The sequence below is a fragment of the Penicillium diatomitis genome (assembly GCF_028827545.1).
Source record: "Penicillium diatomitis strain IBT 30728 chromosome Unknown utg000005l_segment0_segment0, whole genome shotgun sequence".
Classification (NCBI taxonomy): domain Eukaryota; kingdom Fungi; phylum Ascomycota; class Eurotiomycetes; order Eurotiales; family Aspergillaceae; genus Penicillium; species Penicillium diatomitis.
This window is the reverse complement of record NW_026623177.1, coordinates 1,378,584-1,406,423: the sequence shown is the minus strand read 5'-3', so window position 1 is coordinate 1,406,423 and position 27,840 is coordinate 1,378,584. Positions and strand designations below refer to the sequence as shown.

General features: G+C 52.2%; 10 protein-coding genes across 10 annotated transcripts; 6 read left to right on the top strand and 4 right to left on the bottom strand.

Moving 5' to 3' along the window:
- Positions 1-73: 73 nt before the first annotated feature.
- N7539_005119 (Hsp70 family protein) lies at positions 74-2,444 on the bottom strand (the record flags this gene model as incomplete). Its single annotated transcript, XM_056934721.1, has 6 exons — positions 74-757; positions 808-1,118; positions 1,214-1,948; positions 2,088-2,153; positions 2,214-2,325; positions 2,418-2,444. 6 exons carry the CDS (start codon positions 2,442-2,444, stop codon positions 74-76), a joined length of 1,935 nt encoding a protein of 644 aa, XP_056789915.1.
- Positions 2,445-4,720: 2,276 nt separating this feature from the next.
- On the top strand, positions 4,721-7,333 carry N7539_005118 (uncharacterized protein; the record flags this gene model as incomplete). The annotated part of the gene is made up of 5 exons (XM_056934720.1): positions 4,721-4,740; positions 4,862-4,930; positions 5,002-5,481; positions 5,545-7,182; positions 7,249-7,333. The coding sequence occupies 5 exons, from the start codon at positions 4,721-4,723 to the stop codon at positions 7,331-7,333; spliced, it is 2,292 nt and encodes a 763-aa protein (XP_056789914.1).
- Positions 7,334-7,915: 582 nt separating this feature from the next.
- N7539_005117 (S-adenosylmethionine-dependent methyltransferase) lies at positions 7,916-9,741 on the bottom strand (the record flags this gene model as incomplete). Its single annotated transcript, XM_056934719.1, has 3 exons — positions 7,916-8,657; positions 9,384-9,549; positions 9,675-9,741. The coding sequence occupies 3 exons, from the start codon at positions 9,739-9,741 to the stop codon at positions 7,916-7,918; spliced, it is 975 nt and encodes a 324-aa protein (XP_056789913.1).
- Positions 9,742-10,061: 320 nt separating this feature from the next.
- N7539_005116 (uncharacterized protein) lies at positions 10,062-10,538 on the top strand (the record flags this gene model as incomplete). Its single annotated transcript, XM_056934718.1, has 1 exon — positions 10,062-10,538. One exon carries the CDS (start codon positions 10,062-10,064, stop codon positions 10,536-10,538), a length of 477 nt encoding a protein of 158 aa, XP_056789912.1.
- A 543-nt stretch (positions 10,539-11,081) lies between these two features.
- Positions 11,082-11,333, top strand: N7539_005115 (uncharacterized protein; the record flags this gene model as incomplete). Its single annotated transcript, XM_056934717.1, has 1 exon — positions 11,082-11,333. The coding sequence occupies one exon, from the start codon at positions 11,082-11,084 to the stop codon at positions 11,331-11,333; it is 252 nt and encodes an 83-aa protein (XP_056789911.1).
- Positions 11,334-12,262: 929 nt separating this feature from the next.
- faa4 (long-chain fatty acid-CoA ligase FAA1) lies at positions 12,263-14,435 on the top strand (the record flags this gene model as incomplete). Its single annotated transcript, XM_056934716.1, has 2 exons — positions 12,263-14,269; positions 14,346-14,435. The coding sequence occupies 2 exons, from the start codon at positions 12,263-12,265 to the stop codon at positions 14,433-14,435; spliced, it is 2,097 nt and encodes a 698-aa protein (XP_056789910.1).
- Positions 14,436-15,264: 829 nt separating this feature from the next.
- On the top strand, positions 15,265-15,561 carry N7539_005113 (uncharacterized protein; the record flags this gene model as incomplete). The annotated part of the gene is made up of 2 exons (XM_056934715.1): positions 15,265-15,278; positions 15,351-15,561. 2 exons carry the CDS (start codon positions 15,265-15,267, stop codon positions 15,559-15,561), a joined length of 225 nt encoding a protein of 74 aa, XP_056789909.1.
- A 4,753-nt stretch (positions 15,562-20,314) lies between these two features.
- Positions 20,315-21,706, bottom strand: N7539_005112 (uncharacterized protein; the record flags this gene model as incomplete). Its single annotated transcript, XM_056934714.1, has 1 exon — positions 20,315-21,706. One exon carries the CDS (start codon positions 21,704-21,706, stop codon positions 20,315-20,317), a length of 1,392 nt encoding a protein of 463 aa, XP_056789908.1.
- Positions 21,707-21,818: 112 nt separating this feature from the next.
- On the bottom strand, positions 21,819-22,814 carry N7539_005111 (uncharacterized protein; the record flags this gene model as incomplete). Its single annotated transcript, XM_056934713.1, has 2 exons — positions 21,819-22,014; positions 22,480-22,814. The coding sequence occupies 2 exons, from the start codon at positions 22,812-22,814 to the stop codon at positions 21,819-21,821; spliced, it is 531 nt and encodes a 176-aa protein (XP_056789907.1).
- A 2,654-nt stretch (positions 22,815-25,468) lies between these two features.
- N7539_005110 (uncharacterized protein) lies at positions 25,469-25,696 on the top strand (the record flags this gene model as incomplete). The annotated part of the gene is made up of 1 exon (XM_056934712.1): positions 25,469-25,696. One exon carries the CDS (start codon positions 25,469-25,471, stop codon positions 25,694-25,696), a length of 228 nt encoding a protein of 75 aa, XP_056789906.1.
- Between the last annotated feature and the right edge of the window lie 2,144 nt (positions 25,697-27,840).

Here is a 27,840-nt window from a genome sequence, read left to right as displayed (position 1 = left end):
CTGATCGCTCGAGAAGAGGTGATCAAAAGGTAAGAGGGCAGAGGCGAGGTCAGACCCAGGGATCACAAGCACCTTACTGCTTGTTCTCACCCTGCTCCTGGCTCTGCTGCTGCTGCTGCTCGTTCTGAGCCTTGTGCATCTTATCGAACAAGGTCAGGGAGGCGGTCTGGAGCTCATCAACCTTGGCCTTGAGCTCCTCGGCGGTAGCGGTGCCTTCACCAGACTGGCTCTTGGCGACAAACTCGCGGAGAGTGGCAATCTTCTCGCGGATGGACTCAGCCTCGGTCTTGTCAAGACGGTCCTCGAAGTCCTTAAGGGCCTTCTCGGTATCGTTCAGAACGCTGTCAGCGCGGTTGGCGGCCTCAATGGCAGCCTTGCGCTCCTTGTCAGCCTCGCCGTACTTCTCGGCCTCGTCGACCATGTTCTGGATCTCGGCATCAGAGAGACCAGAGCCGGAAGCGATGGTGATGGACTGGTCCTTGTTGGTGGACTTGTCCTTGGCGTGGACGTGGACGATGGAGTCGGCGTCAATGTCGAAGGTGACCTCGATCTGGGGAACACCACGGTGGGCAGGGGGAATACCAACGAGCTGGAAGTTACCGAGGAGCTTGTTGTCCTTGACGAGCTCACGCTCACCCTGGTAAACCTTGATCTCGACGGCGGTCTGCATGTCAGCAGCAGTGGAGAAAGTCTGGGACTTCTTGGTGGGGATGGTGGTGTTGCGGTTGATCAGACGGGTGAAGACACCACCGAGGGTCTCGATACCGAGGGACAGGGGGTAACATCGAGCAGGAGGACATCAGTAACCTCACCAGCCAGGACGGCACCCTGGACGGCGGCACCGATGGCGACGGCCTCATCGGGGTTGACGGACTTGGAGGGGTCACGGCCGAACATGGACTTGACGGACTCGGTGACCTTGGGCATACGGGTCATACCACCGACCAGGATGATGTCCTGAATGTCGCTAGACTTCAGGTTAGCATCCTTGAGGGCCTTGCGAACGGGCTCCTGAGTGCGGTTGATCAGGGGTTCAACGAGAGCCTCGAGCTGAGCACGGGTCATCTTCTGGTTGATGTGGAGAGCACCGCTGGGGCCAGCGGAGATGAAGGGAAGAGCTGTTTTGGGAGAAAAGGAGTTATTAGCATGTGTCAAAAGTCAAAACAAGAAGTAGGCTGCGCGCCGCAAGGCGTGCGATAGGGAGAGTACTCACAGATCTCGGTCTGGAGAGAGGAGGAAAGCTCAATCTTGGCCTTCTCAGCGGCCTCACGGATACGCTGAATGGCCATGCGGTCGTTGGACAAGTCGACACCGGACTCCTTCTTGAAGTTCTCAACGATGTTGCGAACAAGGGTGATATCGAAGTCCTCACCACCAAGGTGGGTGTCACCGTTGGTAGACTTGACCTCGAACACACCCTTCTGGATCTCGAGGACGGAGATATCGAAGGTACCACCACCCAGATCGTAGACAGCGACAACGCGGTCCTGCTCCTTCTCGAGACCGTAGGCAAGAGCGGCAGCGGTGGGCTCGTTCACGACACGGAGAACGTTCAGACCAGCAATCTGACCGGCGTCCTTGGTGGCCTGACGCTGAGAGTCATTGAAGTAGGCAGGAACAGTGACGACGGCGTTCTTGACAGACTTGCCAAGGTAGGCCTCGGCGGTCTCCTTCATCTTGTTGAGGACGAATCCACCAATCTGGGAAGGAGAGTATTTCTGGCCACGGGCCTCGACCCAGGCGTCACCGTTGGTGTGCTGGACGATCTTGTAGGGGACCTCCTTGATGTCGCGCTGGACCTCAGCATCGGTGAACTTGCGGCCGATGAGACGCTTGGTAGCGAAGAGGGTGTTCTCGGGGTTGACGACAGCCTGACGCTTGGCAGCAATACCGACAAGACGCTCACCGTCCTGGGCGAAACCGACAACAGAGGGGGTCGTGCGGGCACCTGCAAGTCAACAGTTAGCATTTACTCGGTTTCAAATGAATGGTGACGCGAAGGTCCCCTTGGGAGGAGGCACCTGTGCCTTTTTGGAAAGGGGGCAAAGGAGGTGCAAACAACAATGTATCGCGGCTATTTCACTTACCCTCAACGTTCTCAATGATCTTAGGGGTCTTGCCCTCCATGATGGCAACGGCAGAGTTAGTGGTACCTGGGGAAAACATTAGACAACGAGGTCGACCAGTTTCATGCTAGCGGTGAAATCACTTACCCAAATCAATACCGATGACCTGGCCCTTCACTTTCTCGCCTTCCGTTGAGTTCCATCGTCGGGCGACGGGGAATCTGGAAGCAGGAGAGCGAGCGAATGCCGCGCGAGGAAGCTGAGATGACAATGTGTTAGTTGAGGATGTTGCGACGCGCATGATGATGGAAATTTCCTCGGGTTTCCGTCAATTGGACAGGGAGCACTCACAGCGCGGGAGATGCGTGAAGAGAGCATTGTGATGTGAATTAATTAATACAGAAACAGAACAGGATGAGAACACTCCCACGAGTCAATCGTTGAGTGGAAGAGAGATGGATTTTGGAGGAAGAAGGATGAGATGATGAAGGTCACTTGGAGAGAAGGAGAAGAAGAAGGACAAATGGACGGGTAGAAATTGCACGGAGAGCTTCGGCCCGTCGTCGAACTTGCTCGAATCACGGGATGTAGCCAATCAACAAGCGTGGAGAGCCCGATCTCTCACCGCCCAGAGGTACCTCGTAATAGAACAGATGACGAGGATGGAGTGCTTCCAGATCAGTTCTTTGATGATCGCAACTTGACACTCATGCCGTTGATGGGCCTTTGAAAGGATTACAGTGAAGGATACTTCTAATTTCGCTAGTATCGCTTGACAATTGAATGAGGAAAATCCCTCAATATTACTGATTGAGCACGAGGTGACAATAACGCAGCCAAATTAGTGAGTCACTACGTTGGAAGAGTTCGATGCGTAGTGCCACCGCGATGGAATGAAAATGGGTTGCCGCCCGGGCAGGATTACCTTTTCTTGGTCGCCGGTTTGCCTCGGCCAACGGCATACTATTCCGAAGCATCCAGAATCAACGAGCAGCGACCACGTCCAGTCCGCAAGGTCATCGGCCACTGCATACCTACTGCTCAAAGGGTATCCGTCTACTATACATTCTCTGCTCAGTCATCTCCCCATGGGCTCGGCTCGTCATGAGAGAGGTATCAGATAACGAATCATTTCAGCAAGGCTCTAGCTGCAGTATGCACTACAGTGGCCAATGGTGTCGTGTGACTCGGGTCCGGAGTGCAGTAGAGGCAGACGGGAGGCCGTCCATAATTCAACAATAGAACACGACCTAGGAGGTAGTTATATAGGACCTCGGGCACTTATGCCGGACGCCTCGTCATCCATTATTGGACGTCGAAATGACAATCTACAAGATTGTTGATTGTCTTGGCGCTCGGGGAAAAGGGTCGTTACTCGGCGGTCCACATCTACTCGCCTGAACATGTCGTGGACACTCTGGACACGGATGCACCTGCATGTTCCAAGCTCCAAGTAGGATATATGCAACCTTGGAAGTGGAGGGGCGAGGACAATCTTGGGATTACCTTGTATCATGCGTGAATGGAGGCTACCTACCTACCTACATACCTACCTACCACCTACCTACTTACCTGTCCGACCTTTCAAGCACTGAGACCCCGGGCCAACTCTTCTTCAGGGCTTCCCTTCCATAGGGGTTGCTGTGTGAACTACATATAGGGTTGGTCGAGCCTCGCGAATAGGACGTTGACCGAGTCATGTCCGAAAACCGGGCATTGTTGACTCGAAGGTTTTCACACGACTGAAGAAGACAGTGACAGCCGTACGAATATTTCGACTGATATTGGATGCGCCGCAGTCCCTTTCGGACCGCCGAGCAAGCTTTATGCAACGCCGCCTTCAATTGACCCAATGTACTGTAGTGTGGATTTTGCCTGCCATGCTCCATTCCTCGACCGATAGCGGCCAGAGGCCGGCATGGAGTGCTGTTTGTGGCGACCAACTAAAATTTCAAGTTGGCTGTGGCTGGGCTGACTACCCAAATGCCGTTGTCCACTAGTAGCTCCAGGGCTGCCAGCACCAATAACAACACACATGTACATTAATGTGCCACTAAGGCATCCCATGCAAAAGTGCTGAGCCATATCCATGAAATACAATCAAAGCTAGCCGTCTCCCATGACACGTAGACTCCCGGAACCTTTTTTGCCTTTCTGGTTCCATAAGCGAGCCATAGAGGAGCCTAGGAGTCAGTCTCCTTCCTCTGCCTCGGTGGACAGACGGTTGGCGTAGGGTCCGTCTCTTCGACTTCATTCCATGATCATTGGCAAGTCAGTGCAACTGCCCGGTGGGTTACTCTACGAAGGTACCGTAGACCCAAGTTACGCTTCGATGTCAGGTAAAATGCCTGGGCGAAAGTTGCTCAGCTGGGCGGTGGCCGATAGCGGCCATCGTACCCCGGCTTTCACCTCCCGATCCACTCCAGAACGTCTTAAAATGTCTTACGTCATCCGTTTGCAAGCGCATGGGCATGATTAACCTGAGTAGAGGGTACGTACCTATTAGTCTATGGCTGACTCGGCATTAGCTCTACATTTTATTCTCTCCTCAACCCTCTTTCTGTCTGCTCGAAGCTCAAACTCAGGGTCGTTCATGTCCCTGCTTGCTCCAGCTTGTGCAGACAATAATGTCCACGTTGGCTTGACCTGCCATCATGACGTCGGACTCGACACTGTAAGTCGTTATCTGCAGCGCACGCTGCTTTCTCCGTGGCCTCACTCCAGCCCCCAGTGGAAGGGCCCACGTGCGGTCAGTTCAGTCGACTCACATTGCTCATCTCACTTTCATCTGTCAGTTACCGCCCAACCGAGTCCCTCATCCTTCCGAGTAAACGGCGTTTTATCCCCTTCCGCATCCCCAACTTGTGTGTATCCTCGCTCCCCGCTTTTTCTCAGGTGAGAGTTCACTACTAACGTTGACCGATCGATCGACCAGCCACACGCAACTGCGCCACTACATCAGCACTGCTGATCCGGATCGCATCTATGTGGTCGTAGAAAGAGTGGTCTATGCAATCCACATTTCTACACAAAAGAGGGAAAGCTTGGCTGTGATCCCTTTCGAGCCGCGATGCTTAGCGGCTGGTTATGGGTGGATCGCTGTGGGGGGCCCGGAACAGGGTGAATGCGCCTTCATTCGAACGAACGACGGAGACGGACAACTGCATGGCCAATCGAACTCGCACTCGGCCTCGGAGGTCGACAGTGCGCTCCCCCTCGACTTCGAGAACCTCCCAGGACTACCTTCTCCAGATGGCACAGACAGTGAAGCCACATCCTCGCGCCCTGCACCTCAGAGAGCGCTACCAGAGTTCGAGCTGCATAAGTTCGGAGGCAGTATTGTGAACTCTGTGACGATCCACCAGTTTCCCGGTGATCGCGAGGGGATTGCAAGTGAGGATGTGATGGTTGTCAGGTAAGAGCATTCCTCAACGTGACAATAAGCAGCCTCCCCACTAATTGGTGGGGTTTTGAACAGCAACAACGACCGAACCGTAACGCTCTACTCGTTGACACGAGCCAAGGTCTTGAAGGTCCTTCACCATTCGACATGCATGAACTATGCGATCCTCTCCCCCGACCACACAGTTCTCACAGCCGTGGGGGACGAGAACCGAATTTACTTCTACAATGTCGCTCGTGACTGGAGTTCGCTGACTACGATTGAGTCAGGTGCAAAGATGACCGGCTGGGACTTGGAGCTCCTGCGATGTGTTGAGATCAGCATTGGGTCACGCCCCGATGATGCCTGTTGTTTCACTGTCGCATTTTCGCAGTCCAGTCATCTCTGCGCAGTGGGCTCCCAGTCTGGTTTTGTGACCGTGCTTGACATGGACCGCGTTCGGGATCTGAAGGACGATGAGCCGGTGGTCAACCAATTTAGGTCCTCGAGATCCTACATTGAAGGTGGTGCTGTTCGATGTATGACATTTGCACCCGAGCCTTGGGATCTACTGGTGTGGCTCGAGGGTCATGGGAGGGCCGGCGTGGCCGATGTGCGACAGTCGTTTCTTCGTCGCCAGATTCTGGTCTTGGATGCCAACGATCCTGAACTTGAAGAGGTTCGAACCGTACCGATTCTTCCCAACTTCGATGATAGCACCTCAGACGATGACCTCGAAGTCTCCGCTCGCCTTGGATTTGACGCCGAAGAAGTCTCCAACACTCGAGATGGAGACAGTCATGGACGTCTTTCAGCACGGGAAAATTTGATAGGCGACCTGACGGCACGCGAGCGATTAATCATGCAGTTCCTCAATACGGCAAGATGGAACGCTAGAGAAGAAACTGGATCTAACGACAGAGGAGAAGCAACTTCGCGGGTTCCTTCACACCCACCTCATTCTTCGCAAAGCCGTAACTACAGCGCCACCGAGGAACTTGGGAATGGTCATCGCTATACGTCCACGTCCCGTCAGACCGATATACTGGGCGCTCCTCAAAGTAGCCACTACAGTCGGCCAAGCACCGCATATATCTCCCCACGCAGTGGTCGACGCAGCTCGATCGTACTCTCCCAAAGCAGTGGTTCGCCCGAGCTAGATGTTCCTAGCCACGAGAGTCGCAACCATGGGAGTGGCCTTGGCTGGAACTCATCACGGCTAGACCTGCATGGTGATACCGTCAACCGGTTCGCTGCTGATTCTGACTACGTTCTTCGCGAAATGGAAGGGCGTGGTATGCCTGCGCCTCAACCGCCTGAACCACTCACGCCTATCAGTATCGACATACGACGAACACGACCGCCACGGTCCAGTTCGATTCCTCGGCCAGTGGAGAGAGCACAGGCCAGGCAGATTTCGGGAGCTGATAGCAGGCCTGAAAATTCACGACCATTGAACTACGACATGAGAACCAACCTTGCGACTGAACGTCTACGTCGCCAACGCCAGATTGCCAATGAGATGCACAACCGTGCAATCATGGAACGTGGGCATCGAGAGCAGCGGATGCGGCAGCAAACTTTGGGGTTTGAGCAGAACCACTCTCCACGCTGGATACGTAATATCATCAACGATCTCCCCGACCGCAGCTTTGTCCATGGGATCCATGGACCCGGAGCTGAAGAGCCGGATGCCACAGCCGGCGTGGGCTGGGGCGCTGACGGACGAACACTGTAAGCACTATCCCGTTCTCATTTTCTACCTTATGGTGGGATTTCCCTTACTTATTCCGATTGCAGATACATCGCAACACTCGAAGGAATTTTCGAATTTCAACTGAATACCCATGATCGCAAAACTTTTCCAGCTTTCTCCTTCAGGTAACACTTTTGTTTGCTTCTTTTCTACAACATCACAACAGCAGAGAATTTGAGCGCTCTGCGGTCATTGCTCGATGATGCCCAAAGCCTCGAATGGAAAGTAATGGTCTTCGCGTTTACCTTGCTATATCATTATCAATTTTTTTTTTTCGTCTTGTGATTAACTTGGCGCGTGTGTTTTTGAAGATCGCTGCATATCCCTTGGGTGGTTAGGGGCGTCAATTGGGTTCTGGTTTGACTGATCCGGGCTGAGGGCTTGCACATCCCATTCAGGTACTTATTGCTTTTCGGAGGAACATTGGGTATGGCATGCCATTCGGATACGAAGTTTACACGCAGAATAACATGATGATCATCGTTCACGTCGTAGGCGTATACTGACGTAGATGTTGAGAAATGAAGTAGAGAAAACGAATCACTCGTACCTCAGGTTTACCGAAAGCCAGCTAATTGATCATTGAACTATGCGCGAGTCTTACGTCAAAGCCCTGAGTTGCGCCGGATGATGTCGGAACGTCATCGAGTCGCGCTCAATGTCTGCCCGTCTGATCTATTACCAAGCGACCTTCTCGCACAGAGCCGCAGCTCAATTGTCTGCTCTGGCAAGCAGCAAATGAACCAGATACCCCGTCCCTCCCTTCAGTCTATCACCCAGCACTTCATCACTCAGCCTCCACACCCGAAACTCGCGTAATGTCTCTCGCAACCATGTCTCAAACACATCCGGCGCTCGCTGCTGCTGCGCGACGATGCAAACCGTCGGTCGACCGGCCGCCTGCGGCCCTCGACTCCCCCAAGAATCGAAACACGGCCGCAGACGGCAGATCTCCGCACAAGTACGCACAAAGGGGGCAACAAGCGCATCGTTGTACACACAGTCACATGAAAGCAGAAGGTCGAAGCCGAGATCTTCGTCGTCGCCAACTTTTTCTCTTTCATCTCGGGCCGAGACACCACGACCCGTGGACTCGGAGCGAATACACGCTTTCAACCGCGCTGGCTGATCGTGCTCCCAGTCTAACGTGGTGAATGTGATATTACTGGCTGAGGGCTGAGCAATGGGTTTCCCCTTTGGAGGTGGTTTGCCGCTGTGTTTGGGTTTGGAGCCTTTGGACTTGCCTGCTGCTGCTGGGGTGACTCGTGAGACGGAGCTGTTAGCTTCGATGTTGGTTCGGAAGAGCCGTCGGACGTATTCCTGATCTGTGGCGAGGTAGTGATGTACAGAAGGGGAGAGGGCGAGGGCGACGAGTGCGGAGATGCCGCAGCCTAGTTCGGCGACGACCGAATGTTCGGAGAGAAGAGAATGCATCCAGAGAGGGTTGCTAGGGCTGGATATCCATTCTGCGAAGCATGGGGTGATTTTCCAAAGCACTGGAAAGGAAGGCAGAGGTCAGTATGGATGGGGGAGGGTTAACACCGCAGTGTAGCGAAACAGTGACGCGACGAATTGCACGTGAGAAAACGAGTCGAGATCTTGTTCAGCAGTACCGCGAGAATGACAACGGGCAGGGTACGGGTCTCAGTGGGAAGTGATTGATCGACCGGGAGCAGCCACCGGCCCGACCTTTGGGAAAAAAAGAGGGAGGAAGGTTAATCACAAGCGTCAGTAGGAATGATCGAGATCCGTGCAGCAAAGCCTCGGCCTACGGTAGCCGGGTCGATCTTCGGCGAGATGTATTATATCTCATTCCCTTGAGCCATGATCCTCTTGAAGCACGGTTGCATGGCAGTCTTTCCATGCGAGACTTCCCGTGCAGCAGGAGCAGGAGAAGCACAGGCACCGAAAGACATTCAACATAGGTTGAGTTCGTCGCCACATGCATTGTCTGCGTCATCTACGCAGGGTCCAACCTCAGCTGTCAGAGCTTGACCTCTGCGAACTGCTGAGCGGTGGTGGCAATTGCAGGCAACATGATGGACGTGCGCCAGATGGCTCAATAAGCAAGAGTTCGGGGGAATCGAGCCAAGCAATAGGTGTAGAAAAGAGACCAAAAGCAAGACGTCAAAACGGGGGGATCAACACGTGTGATCAACTTGAGCATCACGATATGGACTGACCGGCACCAGTAGTACCTCCGGCACGAGATGAGCTTAGTAGACTCGGCGATTGGTGAACTGTATACTCGTTGCCACCGATTTGTACGTCCAGGGTCGGAGCGCGCGAGTCTACGAACCCTAGATTGGGGGTCGAGATTTCTTGGCTGAATAGGTAAAAGGCCTCTAATGTATCTCATGAGCCACAAAGGGTTTGAAATTGGCAAGAGACGAAGCAAAGTATGCCGGTTCGTGGGAGATCGATGGCTGGTCCAGCAGGACTCTGTGTTCATGAGTTGTACACGACTTACCTTCTTCGACATCAACGACCTCTTCACTGGCCGTTCTGGCGAGAAACTCGGCAATGGCAGTATCCATGACCGCGGGCCGCTTTGAAGGGTTGATAAAAAAAGAGTCTCACGGATATTTGGAACTTGAATGAAATAATACGCTCCGCATGGCTTGACTTGAAAATTGGGTAGGTGCCGTTGCAGTCTCCAGTTCATTTGATTACAGTACATTTTAGCTTCTTGAGAGCCTCGCTGGGGACCTGATCTCCAAACAGCATTGATCACGGGATCGGAGAAATCAATCAACTGGTGAGTTTCCATGCATCCTCTGACAAAAGTCCATATTTCCGACGATTCTTCACCCAAAGGAAGATCGGCTGTCATGTGAGAATCAGAGTTTTCTTCCCAATGGAAAATAGTAACAGCAGCTTCTCATGCGTGATCAGTAGTGTGGTGTTCTTTTGGGTTGACACTCTAGTGTCCCTCCCCTTCGTGAGTCGGAACTCGCGCGAGTGGATCACGTGCAGTAGCGTGAGCAGAACCAATCCCGCCAAGACATGGGCGACAGGGAACCGAGGTCGCGACGCACCGCCGGTGGTCACAAGATGGCTGTGTTTGGTATCTCCAGTTGTCCACCGCTCCGGTGCGAATGCTAAGATTGTTGCTGTTTGGCTCTCAGACATCACGAGTACGTGGCTGTGGCGTGGGTCGCCTATTGCGAATCCAGCAGAAGACTGCTGCTCTCGCACGTTGGGCGGAAGTCTCCCCAACGGAATCGAGAGAATCCTGACCCAGTTACGACTGTTTGGACTCTTTTGGGGGATTGGCCGGGGGCTCACAGACAACTCTAATTTCGCGTTCCGAGAGCCGCCGCCGCTGCGCTAGACTCGAAAGTCCAGAGTACAGACGATCTACTTTTTGACTAGTTCACGAAGCGCCCCTCTGTAGTCTCTGTACATGTGATATAAGCAGGCGCTGCAGAATCTGGCTATGTGAACCCAGGCCGACATTACGACAGCTTGGTGTAATCGAAGAGCTCACTAATGAGTTCCGGGCTTAACGATAAATGGCTCGCCGAAGTCCTGGTGAGCCGTCGCTATCAGCTATAGGACACCACTGAGCACTCCGTAGTAGTCAATACTCAGTACTAGTAGTAGTGAGCGAACTGAGCTCCCTCACAGTATGCGGCTCGTCCTAAGGAGCACTTCCACTGCTCGGACATTGATCATCCCAGACATACTCCATCCGTCTGCTTTGGTACTCTTCTTTGGCCCGATCCGCCAGTGAGAGGCTTCGACTTCTTGGGACTTCGATGCAGGCTACATTGGGCACTCCGATTTCCAGAGGCAACCTGCATTTGCCCATTGAGCCTTTGCCTAGTAAGGTCCAACCGTGGGAGAGAAACCGAGAGGCCAACTCCTGGAAGTGATGTACCGCGGCAAGAGCAGAGGAGAAGAGGTCGAGATTGGCGCTCTCCAGAAGGTCCGTTCGTGGGCGAGAGTCTCGGCGCCGGGGCGCAGTGCCTTCCCTCCTCAGGAAGTAGAGCAGCCACCTGAGATGATAATCATGTACACAGTTCGATCGTTGGTGCCCATTGCGTTTAGCTTTGGAAGAGACTTTTGGTATTCCACAGTGGCCGGTGCTGTGATTCGGCCTCGATGGCAGTCCCTGGGCCTCTAGCGTGAATCCAGCCGGACGTGATCAGGTGCTTTTGCTGGGAATGGAGCTTCCTGTAAAAGGGTGCACTACTGCACTCCGACTCTACTACCAGTACGACTTCACTTACATAGTACCTACCTTGAGTTACCTACTACTACCTACCTATACCTACTCTACCTTCAAATTCTGGCACTGTGTATACTGTGTAGATATCAACTTTCCGCTCGGTGGTCCCCCAAGTGATTGTTGAATGTCATTCTGGAGGGCCGAGGCAGGCTCTCGCAAGACCGCTGGCTTCAGTCAGTATCACTAACAAGCGAGCTGCAGTCGTTTTCTCCATCCCAGTTGCCATCAGCATCTCTCACCGAGACCTCCTTCACCCAGTCCCGATCGAGCGCTCTCGGTCGTGTGTACCTCGTGCGTCATTTTCCCGCCCAGCCACAGACCCCCCCCTGCAACGCTGCCGGGAAGAGGGCGCCCCATTATTGAGCACCAGGCCCAGTAGCTGCAGCTGCAGCTGCAGCTCTTCGACTCTTCGACTCCTCCGCCACCCTCCACTTGGAACTCTGGTCGCTCCCCTTCCGCCATCACACCCGGGACATCCTCTTCACTCCTCTCACCTCTGTGCATCCGGTCCCCTCCCCCCGTGGTATCAACAGACTTCATCCCCCAGTCACAAGCTTTGAAAGGTAAGCTGGGACCTGAAGCTCTGGAGCTTCAGTCCAACGACCCTCGCCCCCGCTGGGCGGCAACCCGGCCATAGAAACCCGCTAACGTCACTCCGTCCCGACCCTAGTGGAATTCTTGCAGCCGGTCTGATTTCTAGGGTTGACCTCGGATCGCCTCGCACTGCAGCCCCGTCGAATCTCCTTTTCTCGGCATCCTCTTTCTTCCTCCTGATTCATTTCCCCTTCCTGCACCTTGGGACTGCATCTTCCCTGACCGTCGCCATGTCTAAACGCGACGTTCAATTTCAGCCGCGAATGGTCAAGAAGGGCCCATTCACCGTCGAAGCTCCCAATTACGAAAAGGTGGAGGGCGAGACGATTCCTCGTCGTCACCCCAATGCGAAGAACGGTCTGATTCTACGACCCTCCGAGGATGTTGCGACGACTTACGACAACATCCGCCGCTCCGCTCGCCTGTTCGGCAACAACAAGGCAGTGGGCACCCGCAAGTTGATCAAGACCCACGTCGAGAATAAGAAGATCAAGAAGATGGTGGATGGCGTGGAAAAGGAGGTGGACAAGCAATGGACCTACTTTGAGATGAGTGGGTACAGCTACATGACCTTCCTCGAGTACGAGCAGTTGTGTCTGCAACTGGGCGCGGGTCTGCGCAAGCTCGGCCTCGAGAGGGACGGTCGTCTGCACCTGTACGGTGCCACCAGCGCCCACTGGCTGGCCATGTCACATGGTGCTGCCTCGCAATCCATCACCATCGTCACCGCATATGACACACTGGGTGAGGAAGGTCTCAAGCACTCCCTTGTCCAAACCTCCTCGACGGCCATCTTCTTGGATCCCGGCCTGATCAAGTCTCTCACCCACGTGTTGGGAGATGTCTCCTCGATCAAGCATGTCATCTATAACACCGACACCGAGGTCAACCAGCAGGACCTGGAGAAGTTGAAGGCTGATTTCCCCCACGTCAATGTGCTCAGCTTCGAGGATCTGCGCAAGTCCGGCGAGGAGAACCCCGTGGAGCCCGTGCCTCCCAAGCCCGAGGATCTCTGCTGTATCATGTACACATCAGGTTCCACCGGCCCCCCTAAGGGTGTCCCCTTGACCCAGGCCAACGTGATCGCCGCCACTGCCGGTGTCAACGAGATTGTGGGCCCCTACATTGGCCCCAACGACTCACTCCTCACCTACTTGCCGCAGGCGCATATTTTGGAATTCATGTTCGAGAACCTGTGCTTGTTCTGGGGTGGCTGCATGGGATACGGCAACCCCCGCACATTGTCAGACACGTCCATGCGCAACTGCAAGGGTGACATTCGCGAGTTCAAGCCGACCATTTTGGTGGGTGTCCCCGCGGTGTGGGAGTCGGTGAAGAAGGGTGTGTTGGGCAACCTCAACAAGAACAGCTTCATCATCAAGGGCATGTTCTGGGGGGCCATGGCTGCCAAGAACTTCTTGTTGACCAATGGCTTCCCTGGAGCTGATATGGGGGCCTCCTTCCTGGATGCCATCGTGTTCAAGAAGCTGAAGGAGGCGACTGGTGGCCACCTTCGCATTATGATGAACGGCGGTGGTCCCGTGTCCAAGGACACCCAGCGATTCCTGTCCATGGCCATTGCTCCCATGATCAGTGGATACGGTCTGACCGAGACCTCCGCCATGGGTGCCCTGAACGACCCCTTGGCCTGGAACCCCAATGCTTTGGGTGAAATTCCCGCCTCGGTGGAGGTCAAGCTGGTCGATTTCCCCGATGCGGGCTACCTCACCAAGAACGACCCCCCTCAGGGTGAGATCTTCATTCGCGGCGGCAGTGTCACCTCCGGATACTTTGATAACGAGGCGGAGACCGAGAGTGCCCTGACCAAGGATGGTTGGTTCATGACCGGCGATATTGGTGAATTCGATAAGAACGGCCACCTGCGCATCATTGACCGTAAGAAGAACCTGGTCAAGACCCTCAATGGAGAGTACATTGCCCTAGAGAAGCTCGAGTCAATCTACCGATCCTCACCCGTGGTGGGCAACATCTGTGTCTTCGCCGCTGAGGATCAAGACAAGCCCGTTGCTATCATCGTTCCCGTCGAAGCTACCCTGAACAAGCTCGCCAGTGATAACAACATCCAGGGTGATTCCCTTGAGACCCTGGTGCACAATGAGAAGATTCAGCGTCTGGTCTTGGAGCAACTCCAGAGTGCCGGACGTGCCGGTGGCCTCAAGGGTATTGAGATCATCAGCGGTGTCGTCCTCTCAGACGAGGAATGGACCCCTCAAAATGTAAGTTTGCCCCCCCCCGATGACTGCCCAACACTAAACATTATGAGTCTACCGTATGTCTGACACGCTCCTCTAGGGCTACATGACTGCTGCGCAAAAGCTGCAACGAAAGAAGATTGTCAACAAGTACAAGGCCGACATTGACAAGGCTTACGGCAAGAAATGAAAAAAAAAGGGCCGCAGATTCAAAGAGTAAGAGAAAAGAGAAAAGAGAGAAAGAAGAGGCCATGACAGGATATGAAATTTCTCCATGTGTACTGCTATTGCTGTTTCCTACCCCCTGCCACGGTCTTTTCCCATATACTCCCAACTACGCATGTTCGAATAATGGGGTTGTTTTGTCGGATTCCTATCGTGCGTCCTTGCGATTCCATCAGCCCTGCTGTGTTTTTTTTGTTTGGGTTTAATTGATGAGATCATTGTTTTCCCCACTCCCCTGGGCCTGGCTGACTACTTAGGTATCATGAGTCTTGGCTTAGTAATGAATACAAAGATATGACTTGTATTCCGGCACTGGATCCATTTGCCTTCTTCTTGATATACTTGATATATCCTTGTAGAGACACTGAAAGCGGGGGCTCTCCATCTGGAGATATTGGGCTTCGAGAGTCAACCGGTCGTGCGCTGAAACTCCCTCGTGGAATGAAAGGGTATGAAGGGCTGTTATAGTTCCGACAGAGGCGATGTAGCTTGCAAGACTGGTATGCTCATTGCTCATGAACCTAGGCGCCTGCGTTATTGCCCTGTACAGCTAGATTTGAACCGTCATCGCCACAGCAGATTCACACCATGAGCGTTGTACGAACCTACTGTCCTCCAGTAAGATCATGCTGTCATGATAGCCAAATCACGTGACCTTCCGGTGACCAAGAACATGAGGCACACGTTCTCCCAAGTCCCAAATATTTAGGCGCAAAGACACACCAATATATCACTACAAGTACACTGTCCCTTCAACGATTCAACAACCCCAAATCCACCCAATTCAATCCCCAATGTCGTTGTGGAGGTACGCTGGTAGAACCCGCAGTCCCGAACTTACAATGCGCCCCGTATCTGACTCGTGATCCGTCCAATCTAGCACCTATCGATCACTGACCCCCAAGACCCGGGCCCTCTTCGGTGTCGGCGTCATGGCCTGGGCAACGATCGGACTCTGGACCACACCGCAGGTGGAAAACGCACTGGGGATGCAGGCTTCTCCGAGCGAGAAGGAGGAATTGGACCGACAACTTGCGGTGCGAATCTCGCGCGTCGGAGGGGATGGGAAGAGCGATGAGCGGGCGCATTGAGAATCCGCACCGGAGGAGCCTGATTGCCAGCTTGTAGAAGGATGTCGGAGGGGCAGACGCAGAAGGGCAAAAGGGATTTTTACTTGAGGAACTGGAGAAACCGAAAGGTTCATCCCATTTTTTTTTTTTTGGGATGGCATGTCTGGGTGCTCCTGAGTTCCTGCAGTATGCTATCTACGTGGACAGTCTGTTTGAGCCAGCCCATGCGCCAATTGCTCGAGTGCTTCGGGTGTCCGAATCACATGAGTAAGGCAGATGTGAATGTCTCATGTCTCATGTCGTTGTGGGCGGGATCTCGAAGCGCGTTTGCTGCGTCCGAAATCACCGAGGATCAGATATCATTCGAGGATTGAGGCTCGACCTACACTCCGTGTCTCAGTGGAACTGAAATTTGATACTGAAGAGTCAATAGTTTCTTTCTTTCGGAAAGACTGAGGAAGGCGGCGAGATCGGTTCTTTGCGATCTGATCTTGCTGGGGGGTCCACACTCCTGTTTGAGCTTGTGCGAGGGAAGAAGCCCGGTACAGATCAGATCAGATCAGATCATATGACCGGCGCCTCATTGATGAAACTGCTGCTGGTCTCAGGAAGATTGCAGGAGCCCACGATGGGATGTTGCAACGCACGAGACATTGGATCTGCAAGATGCAGGGAAATAAATTTTACCAAATGCTCGCGCTCGGCCTTGTCGAGGCGTCTGCTCTGCGCTGGCTGACTTTGGCTTTCATTACGACTGCAATCTCACTTCTGCATGCATGTCAAAAATACTTCAACCCCGACAGCGGCAGGCAATTTAGTCTGGATTGAGAGACTGTGAGTCAAGTGGCGAAGGATGGACTCTTATGTCGGGATGAGTGAGGCTGAACGATATTTCCATAGCAGTCGATGCCCTCCATGGCGAGATCGAGCCCGAATTCAGACCAAGTCAGGTCGAGCAGTGGAACTTGCAGCTCGGACCCCTAAATCGACGCGGGCTGGCATTCGAGAATCGCGTTTGAACGATGCATGCAATGATAATTCCATCTTGGGCTTCTCCTTCAATTCAAGATATCTTTAACCCCGGTTTTGGTCATCGTGGCTCCAGCATCGTCATATGGCGCAGGACCAAACAAGTCAAGACCATTAACGCAATGGACCAGAAATGAGCTCCCCCACAGTATCAATGTCATCATCTCAATTGCCAGGCAAAACACTTGTGCTTTCTTTGAGCCAGACCCAGCCTGCTGTTGGGGGTCCTCGAATTCCGAAAACCCCCGTTGATGTGTAACCATCTCCAACACCGGGTACCCGTACGCCACAGTACACACTAGACATTCGACCAAAGTACTGTCTCCGCTAGACAAAGAGCTTACAGAGCTCAAGTCGACATGTGCCCGCTAGTCCTAGACTGACCTGGCCCCGCTCTCTTCGTTTCTTGAGGGCGTTTGAATTCTAGTGGAATTTCAATCTGGTTAGAGTCCCAGTCTCCGAGTCACTCTTGAGAATCTGGCCAAACGGGGTGGGCTGGGGGAGGGTCGTGCGCCTGACTTTGGTTGTGTTTGTCTTTGTCTGTCTCTCGAGAGAGTTCCTGATCATGGTAATGAATGCTCCATTTTGAAGGAATTGTGATATGAATGGAGAGATGACACGAGGTGTATCGATGTTTGGCATGGCAAGAGAAGAGCCTTTCAACGTGAGTGTTTTCGCCTTCTCAGTGCCCGTTACCAGATCATTGTCTACTGAAAGTCTCCTTCTGCAACGGATATGTGAGATCGAGCAAGTACGTAGTTGGTCTGTCATTCTTGTCTTGAGGAACAGAGGAAAGGGCATGCTTACAGCGCATGCTCGCCATTAAGGCGATTTCTCCCAAAGCCCATAGACCAGAGTAGGGAAGATAGCCTCATCAACCACACGAGATTGAGGAATGTTTCTCATGACCTCTCTCAGTCAAAGCGGTACGATCCCAATGCCCAAGGTAGTGCAACTGCTCTCGTCGCACGGACAACCCAGGGTCCAGTGAGAATAGCTGGAGAACACCCCCCAAGCGCATGGGTCCGTGTCGGATATCCTCGAAAATCCGAACCCTAATACTCATGAGTCATCTTGCTCCCGGAAAAGAGGCGCGTTCATACCACCAGAAAACATCAATCCTGTAGAGTAGTCAGAAACGAGTAGGTGGAAGGAGGAACCACCAAGCCACTGAAAGCCAAAAGAAAAAAGTAAAAAAGCCCAATACCTTCAGGATTGGTACTTGGGAATCCGGATGTTCCTGTCGTGGAACAACGAAGCCCACCGCAACGGCCGGATCCTTGCAGGTTTCACTTTTGACTTCATGTTCGAAATTTCAGGCTCAAACAACGTGCGAGGCGACTGGCCAAGTGAGCTGTTGTCGTGTCCGGGTCCACTGGTTGGCGGCTAGTAGATCGGATTTGATGATGACTTTCATGGAGTCGTGGTGCCATGGGACCACAGATATTCTCAATATTGCGCTCGCTCTTTGGAAAGGGTCTTCGATTTATATTCTATGCGATGCATGTATGGGTGGTTTAGGTACACGAGTATGATTTCTCTGACCGGACAGGTGCTGAGAGGGTTAGAATCACAAGAGACATCCAAAGCAGTGGTATCGAAAAATGGATGTACTCTGCCAGGGTTTTTTTGAGGAAGACCACCGTGGTGGTCTTTTTCATCCAAGTCATGGTGTTCAAGACGGCTTAGGCTATATCATATCTCAGAGTATGGCGAGCCTCATCATCTCTGCATGGTCCATCATCGATGTCCAACAATGGCCATGCGAGCGCTGGATATAACTCGAAAGGCTTTTTCTTTCATTCACCTCACATTCCCTTGTTGGAAGCCGAATCGACTTTTCCAAGATGTTACCTGGTATGAGGGTCACTAGAAACAGTATGGAATGGCTCGAGCTCAAGGCTTTTCGCGAAGACTCAAAACCAAGTATGTGATGTGTCTTCATGTCTTGAAACAGGCCACGGATTCCATTAGTTCTTTCAAAGTGGGAACACTGACTAGTGAGGTGAGCTGATATAGAATGGAATGGAATGAACCCTGGAAGACAAGCCTACATCCAGATTGAAAAAAGAAGTGCCTAACTTGAACGATCCGTCTATCAGAATCCTTAAATACCAAGTCAAGTCTTCTTCCACTCCAGCCCACTAAGGACTCGCAAAGCACCTCGTAAGAGAAGTCTCCCTCTTTGAACACCCCCCCCCCCAAAGAGTAAACTGCAGCTCCTCAACTCCCCCCAATAGCACGGGTCGCTCATGGCTCCTTCCAAAACAGATCGCATGGAGGCCTTGGCTCAAGAAGACCAAAGGAGGACTGGAAAGTACACGGTGGAGAACTTCTGCAGTTCCCGTCATAGCTGCAGAGTCGGGCTGAGCTGAGATGCAGAACATGACGTGCGTAATGCACCGGCGATCCTGACTTGCGAGTGGATGCACTGATAGACTGAGTCCTCGTAGTCGATTAATTCTCTCAAGACTAGGGTTAAGCAGAACGCTTTTAATTATTTCCCCAGAATAGACTCGATTGAAGTGACCTGGATAAATGACATTAAGAATCATCACAACGCGAATCACCGAGATCTATTGATCAAGTCAATTACCTCCGATTATGATTTAATTGAAAAGAATCAGGCTCACTTAGACCCGGAACTTTAGTGGAAATGAAAAAGCAGTATGGAAGCCAACTTCTCCATGTGTTCTCCGAAAGTGATTCCCACGGTTTTCCAAGGAGCTTCCATTGTTAAAATTAGCAATGAGGCAATCAGTCTCGAATAGAATACCGCAACCAACCAGCCTGGAAACAACATCCATGAAGAGAATTCCAGAATCTCGGACAAATCGGAGATTTTTGAATTGTTTCGCAACGCTCAGATCCCCGCTTGACCAGATCAAGAACCCGACTCAAGTGAGCGATGCGAAAGACCCGAGACTGATTACGCACCGGAGCTTGCCGTTGATTATTCCACTTGGAGCTGGATAGGCGGAGAGGCGAAGACAGACCAGAGGCACGACCAGAGAAGGAAAAATATCACGGAGACTTCCAGACTCAAGTCCCATTTCCTCTCCATTTGTACCCAGTTGCGATCTTGCCAAAGGTCCCGACCTGCAGCTGGAACGGCCCGAACTTGAATCTTCTCCCGTCGCGGCCTGGGGAATCGGACCGCATGACATGGTATATCCGAGATCGATGCGCATGTCAAGGGAGGTGCAGTTGGGGGAATAGGGATGGAGTAGGAAATAAGATGGATTGAACGAAGGCGGGACGGAGTGATGAATACAATGCGGAAACTGTGAATGCCCGCTAAGATTGAACACTTCAGGAGTGATAAATGTAAGGAAAGCTTAAAGAGGACGTAGCATCTGGCTTATTATAAGTATCATATTGGTAGTCTTCGCCTATCATAAATCCAACCCTATGCTGTTCTGCATCTCCCGCGCTATGAACGAAAAGGCAATGAAAAGCAAACCGATGGGGCGGTGCTTCAAAAGCACAACCGGAATTGACATATCATCAACGTTGATAAAGAAGGAGAAGGGGAGAAAGAAGCGGGGTCAAAATAAAGCAAAGTACACGAAGAGAAGAGGGCGATGTGAAGGGCCGATGAACCCAGACCAAGGGTCTAGATGAAAGGCCCAGGAGGATCGAGAATGCGAAGCATCCAGCACAGTAGGACAAAAAAAAAGTACAAGAATAGAAGTGAAAAGAGACATACGTTGGTAGATATTGGTGACCCAAGATGTGTCCTCCTTCAGCCACGATTGTTCTGCATTCCGCTATATGTAGGAAACGATGAATAGACTGGATCGAACCCATTCCCAGCGGACCGTGGATGGCTAGAAACTCCAGGAAATGAATCCGGGACATCTTGGTATGGATCCAACGATGAGCCCGGTTTCAAAGTGTCTAGTGGATTCATCGTATCATTGCCCATGGCGTAGTCAAATCCCGACGATGAAGATGATGGGGCCAGTGGACTATCGCCAACGGGTGAATGCTCCATCGCGGGCATATGCCGATAATCCACCCGTGCATAGGTGTAGCTTCCCTGAGGAGAAGAATCATAGAGCATGGGCTGCTGCCGAGCTCCTGCACCGAGAGCCTGCGATGGAATCGAATTCACGCTCCCATCCCCGCCACGTCCGTCCGGACCCGACCCCGGTCCTGAACTCGCAGTGCTGTCTCGTCTGCCATCTCTGTAATGGCCGGGGGACCGACCTCGCACCACCAGTGACTCTGAGTGACGGCGGGCAATGAGAACTGACTGCGTTCTGCTCTCTAAGGAGCCAGACACTTCAGCATACAGCTCCACGACGAGGTTGTAGAATTGCTGCTGGGCGCGTCGTTTGCCATTATTTGCTGTGGCTTTTTGAAACTGGATTCGCTCAAACAGATGGGATTGCGGCGGTTGAGTAGCACCGGGGAAAGGACCATTGTAATCGAGGGAATGGGATCCCAGATGGAGACCGTGAACCCCGTTACCATTCGAAGAAGAAAGTGAGATCGGTGGTATTGGTTGTACGATCACCCTGGGTGGCGAATGCTCTGACTGCTTATCTCGCTTGGGAGTATGTTGTACGAGAGCCACGCGTTGCTCATAATTGCCATTGACGATGGCAGAGATACCCATGGAAAAGCTATGAATGGGCTCCAAGTCCCGGTCTCCATGCCGAAGATAGAGTGGCAGATTCGCAGCCCAGGGCTGAAGGCTAACGCTGCAAGTGACGGATAGATAGTTCCGTCGGTAGCATGTCCACTTGTCTTCGGAGGGAAATGGTCCGCGGACAAATTTTGCATGGATCTCCGGCTTGACGATCTGCTGGGTACCGCCAAAGTCTGCAATCAATTGCTTCAGCACACTGGTCTCTTCGAATGCAGGCTGTTCCACACCTGCGCTGTGTGATCGCTGAGAGGATTCCGGGGAGGATGGCTGTAACAGCACTGCCTGGTTTCTTTCGGGTATCTCGACTGCTTGAGGGGGGCCTGAGTATCCATGGCCCCGGGTGAGATCATTCATGCCGTTCAGCGGCATGTTCATGCTACGTTGAATGGTGAAAGGGGCCGAATAGACATGGTTGCGGCCCATGAGTGCGGCTGTATTGTTACCCATGGAATGAATTGGGCTTTGCATGTTTGTGGACATTGATGATGGAGGATGACTGCAGTTTCAATGGAAGAAAGTGTTAGAATGCTTTCCACCACAAATTCATAATCACTTTTGCTCACTTACAGTGGAGATACTCGCCGGTAGTCTGTCAGACGGTCAAACGAGTACTGTTGGTGAGGTACATGGGGATATAGAGAAGCCGGGTTGAGCGCGAATGGTTCTTCTCACCATTGTTAGAGGCGTTCTGTTCCAACCGTAAAGAAGACAGGAGGCTAAAGGAGTCTGGAAACATACCGGAGCAGGAATCAGAAGAGGCCATGGCAAGGGCAGACGGATTGGTGTAGCTAAAAAAGTCAAAATAGTCGGTATTAGTCAAGTACATCATCATCACCATCAAAGGAGAGCAGTGAAAGCAGTGACAGACAAGGCAGTGAAAAGGGAATTGAAGCCCATTGTCTCTGGAAAACAGGGCACTGATGGATGGAAATGAATGACAATGTGGGACTGTGGGATTTGACTCGCGCTTTGAATGGGCCAGCATGGGCACGGGGCGTAGCCTGACGAGCATTGAATCCAGTCAATCTGAAAGACATAGAGCGTAGCTGCACCTGTATAGAAGGTACAGATACAGACTGGACTGAAGTTCAAGCTGCCCGGACCCGGAACACAGACGCAACGAGCAAGGGAGAGACATCATTGTTTGGTGGAAAGAAGGCCACAGAACAAATGTCAAAGCCGTCCAGATTGAAATCCGTCTTGTATGGCCACCGTCGAGAGGGAAAACAAAAAGGAAAAAGAGAGAAACTTACTGCACATCCTGCAATGCAGGTTGCGGTGCGTGGTACCGAACGCCGTTGTTGACAGACATGATGGAAGCGAGCCCTCCGACTCGTTGATCACGGCCCTCTTCCTGATTGGCATATGTACTATTCTGGGTGCTCAGGTAGTTCCCATCAGTTGTGGCCGTGAAGGGCATATTGAAGGGATCGGACGAGAACGAAGCTGAGTCAAAGTCCCTTAGCAAGCGTTCCTTGTCCTCAGGGAGATGGTCGCCCGAATCATGCCATGATAGCCCTAATGGGGGACCATCATAGTGCGCCTGGCCGTTTGGGAACCACGTATAGCGCGGCAGGAGGCAAAGCATGTTTCTGAAAGAAAGACAAAAGGGGGGGGGGGGGGGGGGGGGGGCGGGGGCATTGCTCACAAGGATTCATGTTGGGAAAGGGTGAGATTGATGGGCGTGTGTGAATCTGAATAGAAGCCTTGGTGGCGCCTTTGTCGACAGTTTAGCGAGCTACAGGACGGCTGGAATGTCTAGATCAAAACATGCACGGTTTCATAGCATGAGTGACAGCCCAGATATCTCTGCTTGGAGATGATAACTCGGAGATCTCGCTCACCAACAGAACAATGCAAAGTAGGTCGAAGATTGAGCGCCTCCCGTGACAGCGAGCCCGATTTCGAGATATCGGCAGGTGAGCCCTGGAGGAGGATCGTGGGTCAATGTTGGGTGTGCGGCCAAGGTGAAGATGAAGAAGCGGTTGCAAAAACCTGAGACCAGAAGCAAGCAGAGACGTATTAGATCCCGAGAAGCAGATATATAAAAGTGCAGGGCATTTTCAAGACGTCAGCGTTCCTCATTTATACACGAGACCGCATATAGGTATGCTCGTGAGTCTAGAAGTGTAGACATGACAAAAGGGGCAAATGAAAAGCATGTTCGATCCAAAGAGCATTTCGAGAAATATTCCGACTGCTTAGTGCCGAAAGCACGTAACGACAGGAATGAGCGAATACTCGAGACGGGCCAAGTCATGTATTGCTCGGAGGCCTCACTTTCCAGCCTTGTAGCAGACCTAAGCAGATTGATGATCATCGGACAGAGGCATCCAGTAGTGATGGAGCGCGTCCTCAACCAAACCGGTAGGGAACCAAGCGCTGCGCCGGGAACTTCTGGAACTGTAGGCACTTGTATCAAATGCGCCGCAGAATAATGCGACAGAAGGTGATTGCAGGCCTTGACATTTTGCATCCCAGCTGGGAAACGGGGTTCTCACGAGTCCAATACCACACCAGAGACAAAGAAACCAATGCAAGCCACGATGGGTCATCGATGAATGCATGGGCGGAAAACCGTCAACTTACTGATTTATTGAGTGTAACCTCAATCAGCCAACCGGACAGGATGGTGTGGATAGAAGCCGTGACAAGGTATCAATTGCAATTGGCGACTTTCCAGAGACATTCACCAAGGGTTTCCAGTTTCCAAAATGGAAGGATAAAATCAAAAGAGAGAGGAAAAGAAAGAAAATAAAAGAACAAGTGACTTCTGCAATTTGACGAGGTTCTGTGAACGGAGGCAGGATTTGGTCCTCTGATCAGAGTGAATTCCGGCTGCCGCTGGCGGAGATTTTGTGGTTTTATTGTGTCCTGTTTCCGGTACTGATCGAGATTTCTTTAATCTGATGCCGGAGCATAGTTCAGACGTTTCGGTTCGAGAGGGCGTGTTCACATCGTCTTGCAAGGCTCCGAGGCTGAAGAGGTTGCAATCCGTCGCAGGCAGGCGAGAGCACCTATGGCCGGAGAGCTATGCCTGGTCGACTGCTCGCAAGATGATGATCAGGACAAATGATTGCAAGTAGGAATAACCACCGCCAAATTCTAGTAGTGTGATAAGGTCAACTTGGATATGAAGACCGGGAAACACTCCCTCGGAATCACGGCGGTTTGTGATTCCCATCAGGTGGTATCCGTCACCTGAATGAAGGTCATTTTCCAGTCGCGAGACAGCAATACAAGTAGTGTCTATCCTAGGCAGTTGTGCCTCTCCCCCCGAAGTGCGTAAGAGTCGATTAGATCAAGTGAACAACACGAATGGATCATGGAAATAAAAAGTTCCCGATACGCGCTAGTTCAGTAGATTAGTGAGTCGCTCGTAGGCTGTCGAGGGTTCTCCATCTCGAGTGGTCTTGTACGGGAAATTGAAGACAGCTGGAATCTGCCAGGGACAAGCAATGCACGTCGCATCCACTGCAAGTCGTCGGGGGAGACCAAGAGGCAGTGGACGTGGTTGTTGGGGGTGGTCGAATCCCACCTGAAGGATGTATTGTTCCAGAATCAGATTGGGAATAATATGATAATAGTTTCAATAAATCATGACAGGAAAATTAACAGAAAGTATTCACGCACGTACGGTATGGACCAAACGAAGAACTGTGAGGAGAAGACATGAAGCTTTGGGTTTTTACGGATTTTGATTTTCTTGCATGTGCTTGAACCCCCAGAAATTCTTCCTTTTTCCACTTTGGGATTTAAAGCGAGATCCACGAATTCGATTTCCGAAGCCCAGGTCTGACCTTGACAGCTCTCTGCTCAGTCGGCCACCGTGTCGTTCCTTCGAGAGCTGTTATGGCCACAGGTCTGATAATGAGAACCGCATTTACCCTTGGTATGGATGTTGGAATCTCTATACTAGTGTACTGCAAGCGAAAGGCCGCTCCGTCTGGTTGAGTGAGGGTCATAATGTCATTCCCACTCGACATAAATCACAGCGGACTGACAGGAACCAAGCGTGTTCCTGTTCGGAAAAAGCTTGTGCAGGAGCACCGGAAGGTTGAGAGGATGTCAAGTAGGCCTATGCGATATCCTCGAGGATCCTGGTCTGGTCTGCGGCATAAGCTGCATGGGCTCAGATGAGAACGAGGCATCGGGGAAACACCAGGGAAAGAAACGAAAGCAGTATTCACAGTGACGCTTATGCAGCACATGGAAGATGAATGCACCGCGAGAATGCTTACCATGGCTTCGGACTTGTCGATCTTCATTCCCACTACTATGATCAACCGGAAGCTCTGCCAATCCTTGAACTGTGACAAGGTTGGCGGAACCCATAAATACCCACTGGCTCTGACCATGCATCTGGCTTCAGCCGTTCAGAGCCCATGGATGGGACTTGCGCAGTTCTCCTTGTTGCCCTTGGACTGGAATTTTATGCAGGATCCAACTTCCACTGCCCGTGATCGATAGAATCATAGAACAAACCCCAGAAATAAGGTTCAAGTCGAGTGCAGGGTCAAGCTGAGCTTTCTCATTCGGCTCCGCAGGCTCGTTATTTCCAAGCCTGAAAGCTCCACACGGGACCCTCGGTAAGAAAAAAGGGTGAGCGCTGGTGTGTGAACTGTCGACTTCATACTGTAGATCGTGCTAAGTCTCGAGCCGCCGGGGGCCGACCCGAAGCCGCACGTTCGGACCTCCCGGTGTCAGAGACCAGAGAGAGACCGAACAAATCCGAACCCACGATCGAAGCAGATTCAACACTGACACCAATGAGAAGACTGCTCGTGGGGTCCATTCAGCAAGCAGCGTTGATCTTATGCGGCCGTGCACTAGTCAAGACCATCAGAGTGGTTTTGGTGCATGGCGATCTAATTCGATCCAGGCAAGAATCTCATCGGAGTGCGCAGTGATGGGCCTCTGCCGCGAGGAAGAATCAGCTTCCTTACTCACCAGCGTCCTCCTGTCATCGGGTCTGGGCTGAAGTCACAGTATATTGGAACCACGACTTGGCCAAAAGTTGACCTACCTGCATAAAGCTTATTGATAGTTGTGTTGCTTCGGAGTCATTGCAACCCCTGCTGATTTAGAAGTGGTGACGAGTCTGCAGCTCGAGCGCTGCATCAATTTCATACTTCTAAGGATCCCAGATTCCCCCATTCGGCCGTTGGCCCGTTGATCGATCGTGATACCATCTTGATCTTGGACGTGATGATTCCTAGGAGACTTGTGTTGTGCAGTTCGTTATCATATTGGTTTTTTTGCCCGGTGAATATTAGGTTGCGGGCCGATAATGAGGCCAACCTTCCCGGAAGTTAGTTAGCTCCATCGCTGATAGTGATCCTTCGTCGTCGATATTGGCCATGACAACCAACCGCCGGCGAGCGCCTAAAAGCGAGGCTTAAGTGAAGATCAGAAGCAAAGTTGGCGGTCTGCTTGCAGGCCGTGAATGTGCTGACACTAGCCAGGTCTGGACCACAGTACAGTCAACTCTGATCTTGCCTGGACCTGACTACTCCGACTGCGCACCTCTCTCTCTCTCTCTCTCTCTAAAATGGAAAGAATATTAACAGTCGGCTGAGAGCGCGGCACGTGTTGAAGATTGCGGTGAAAGGGCTCTCTCTCATTTCTCTGGTTTCTGCCTCCTTCTGGCAATTCAACCCCAAGAGTCAAAGCATAGGAAAGGGCCCCCATCGCGAGCATGACGCACAGATACTGACTCCTACTGTACACCGTACATTCGTCTCGGCGCCTGCACATCCTGATAGAAGGTTGATTGTTTTTCAGCACCGCCGCATTTGAGCGGAGGCGAGGCTTCAGGTGGCGTCGTGCAAAGACTGCTGAATTGTGGGGTAGCCCCTACTACTGATGATCCTGGCGTAGGAAAATCAAGCAGACATGATATCCACACACCAGGATGATCTGCGCCCCAATACTCACCACGAAGATCCCGGCGTCGTCGTCACGATGCAGTGCCATCTCGGGACTCCCTCGGTCTGCAGAGGGATATCATCCCTGTACCGATCGAGCCTATGCACTGAGCACCGTTCTCATAGGAGCAAGCTCCGGCCGCAAGACGCGGCTAGCATTGCTCAGAGAAGCTGCACCCTGTGATGCCGGCCCATGAAGGATAATGTGAATCCCTTGCGTTTCCAAGAGCCGATCCGCGCCCTCGGAGTGGTAACTCCCGCGAGCCTAGGCTCCACCTTTCCTCATTTGATACATCACAACTTCACAAATTCACAACCATCACACGGAGCAGCCGAGGTGCTGGACCGTCCAATCTGAACGACACAGATACCTGACTCGATCCGGAGGTTCACCATACTCTGACGGCTCAATCGGCTGACGAAGCGACAACACTTGCTTGGGTTTCAATTCGCCTTCTGGAATCAGTCTACGGATGGTGGAACTTGTTTCATTGGCTCTCAGTTCAGACGCGGCGGTAGGCTGCACTTTGCAACCATCAGTCCTCAAGTGTTCCAGGCTCGCACTTTGTCACAAGAGGACCAGCAAACCGTAAGCCAAATTTGTTGAGCTCTGTCCGAAGAGGCTCACTTCTGTTTCTTCGCCGTTTCAACCAGTCCGCTTCAGCCATCTCTGTCTTTACAGGCGCC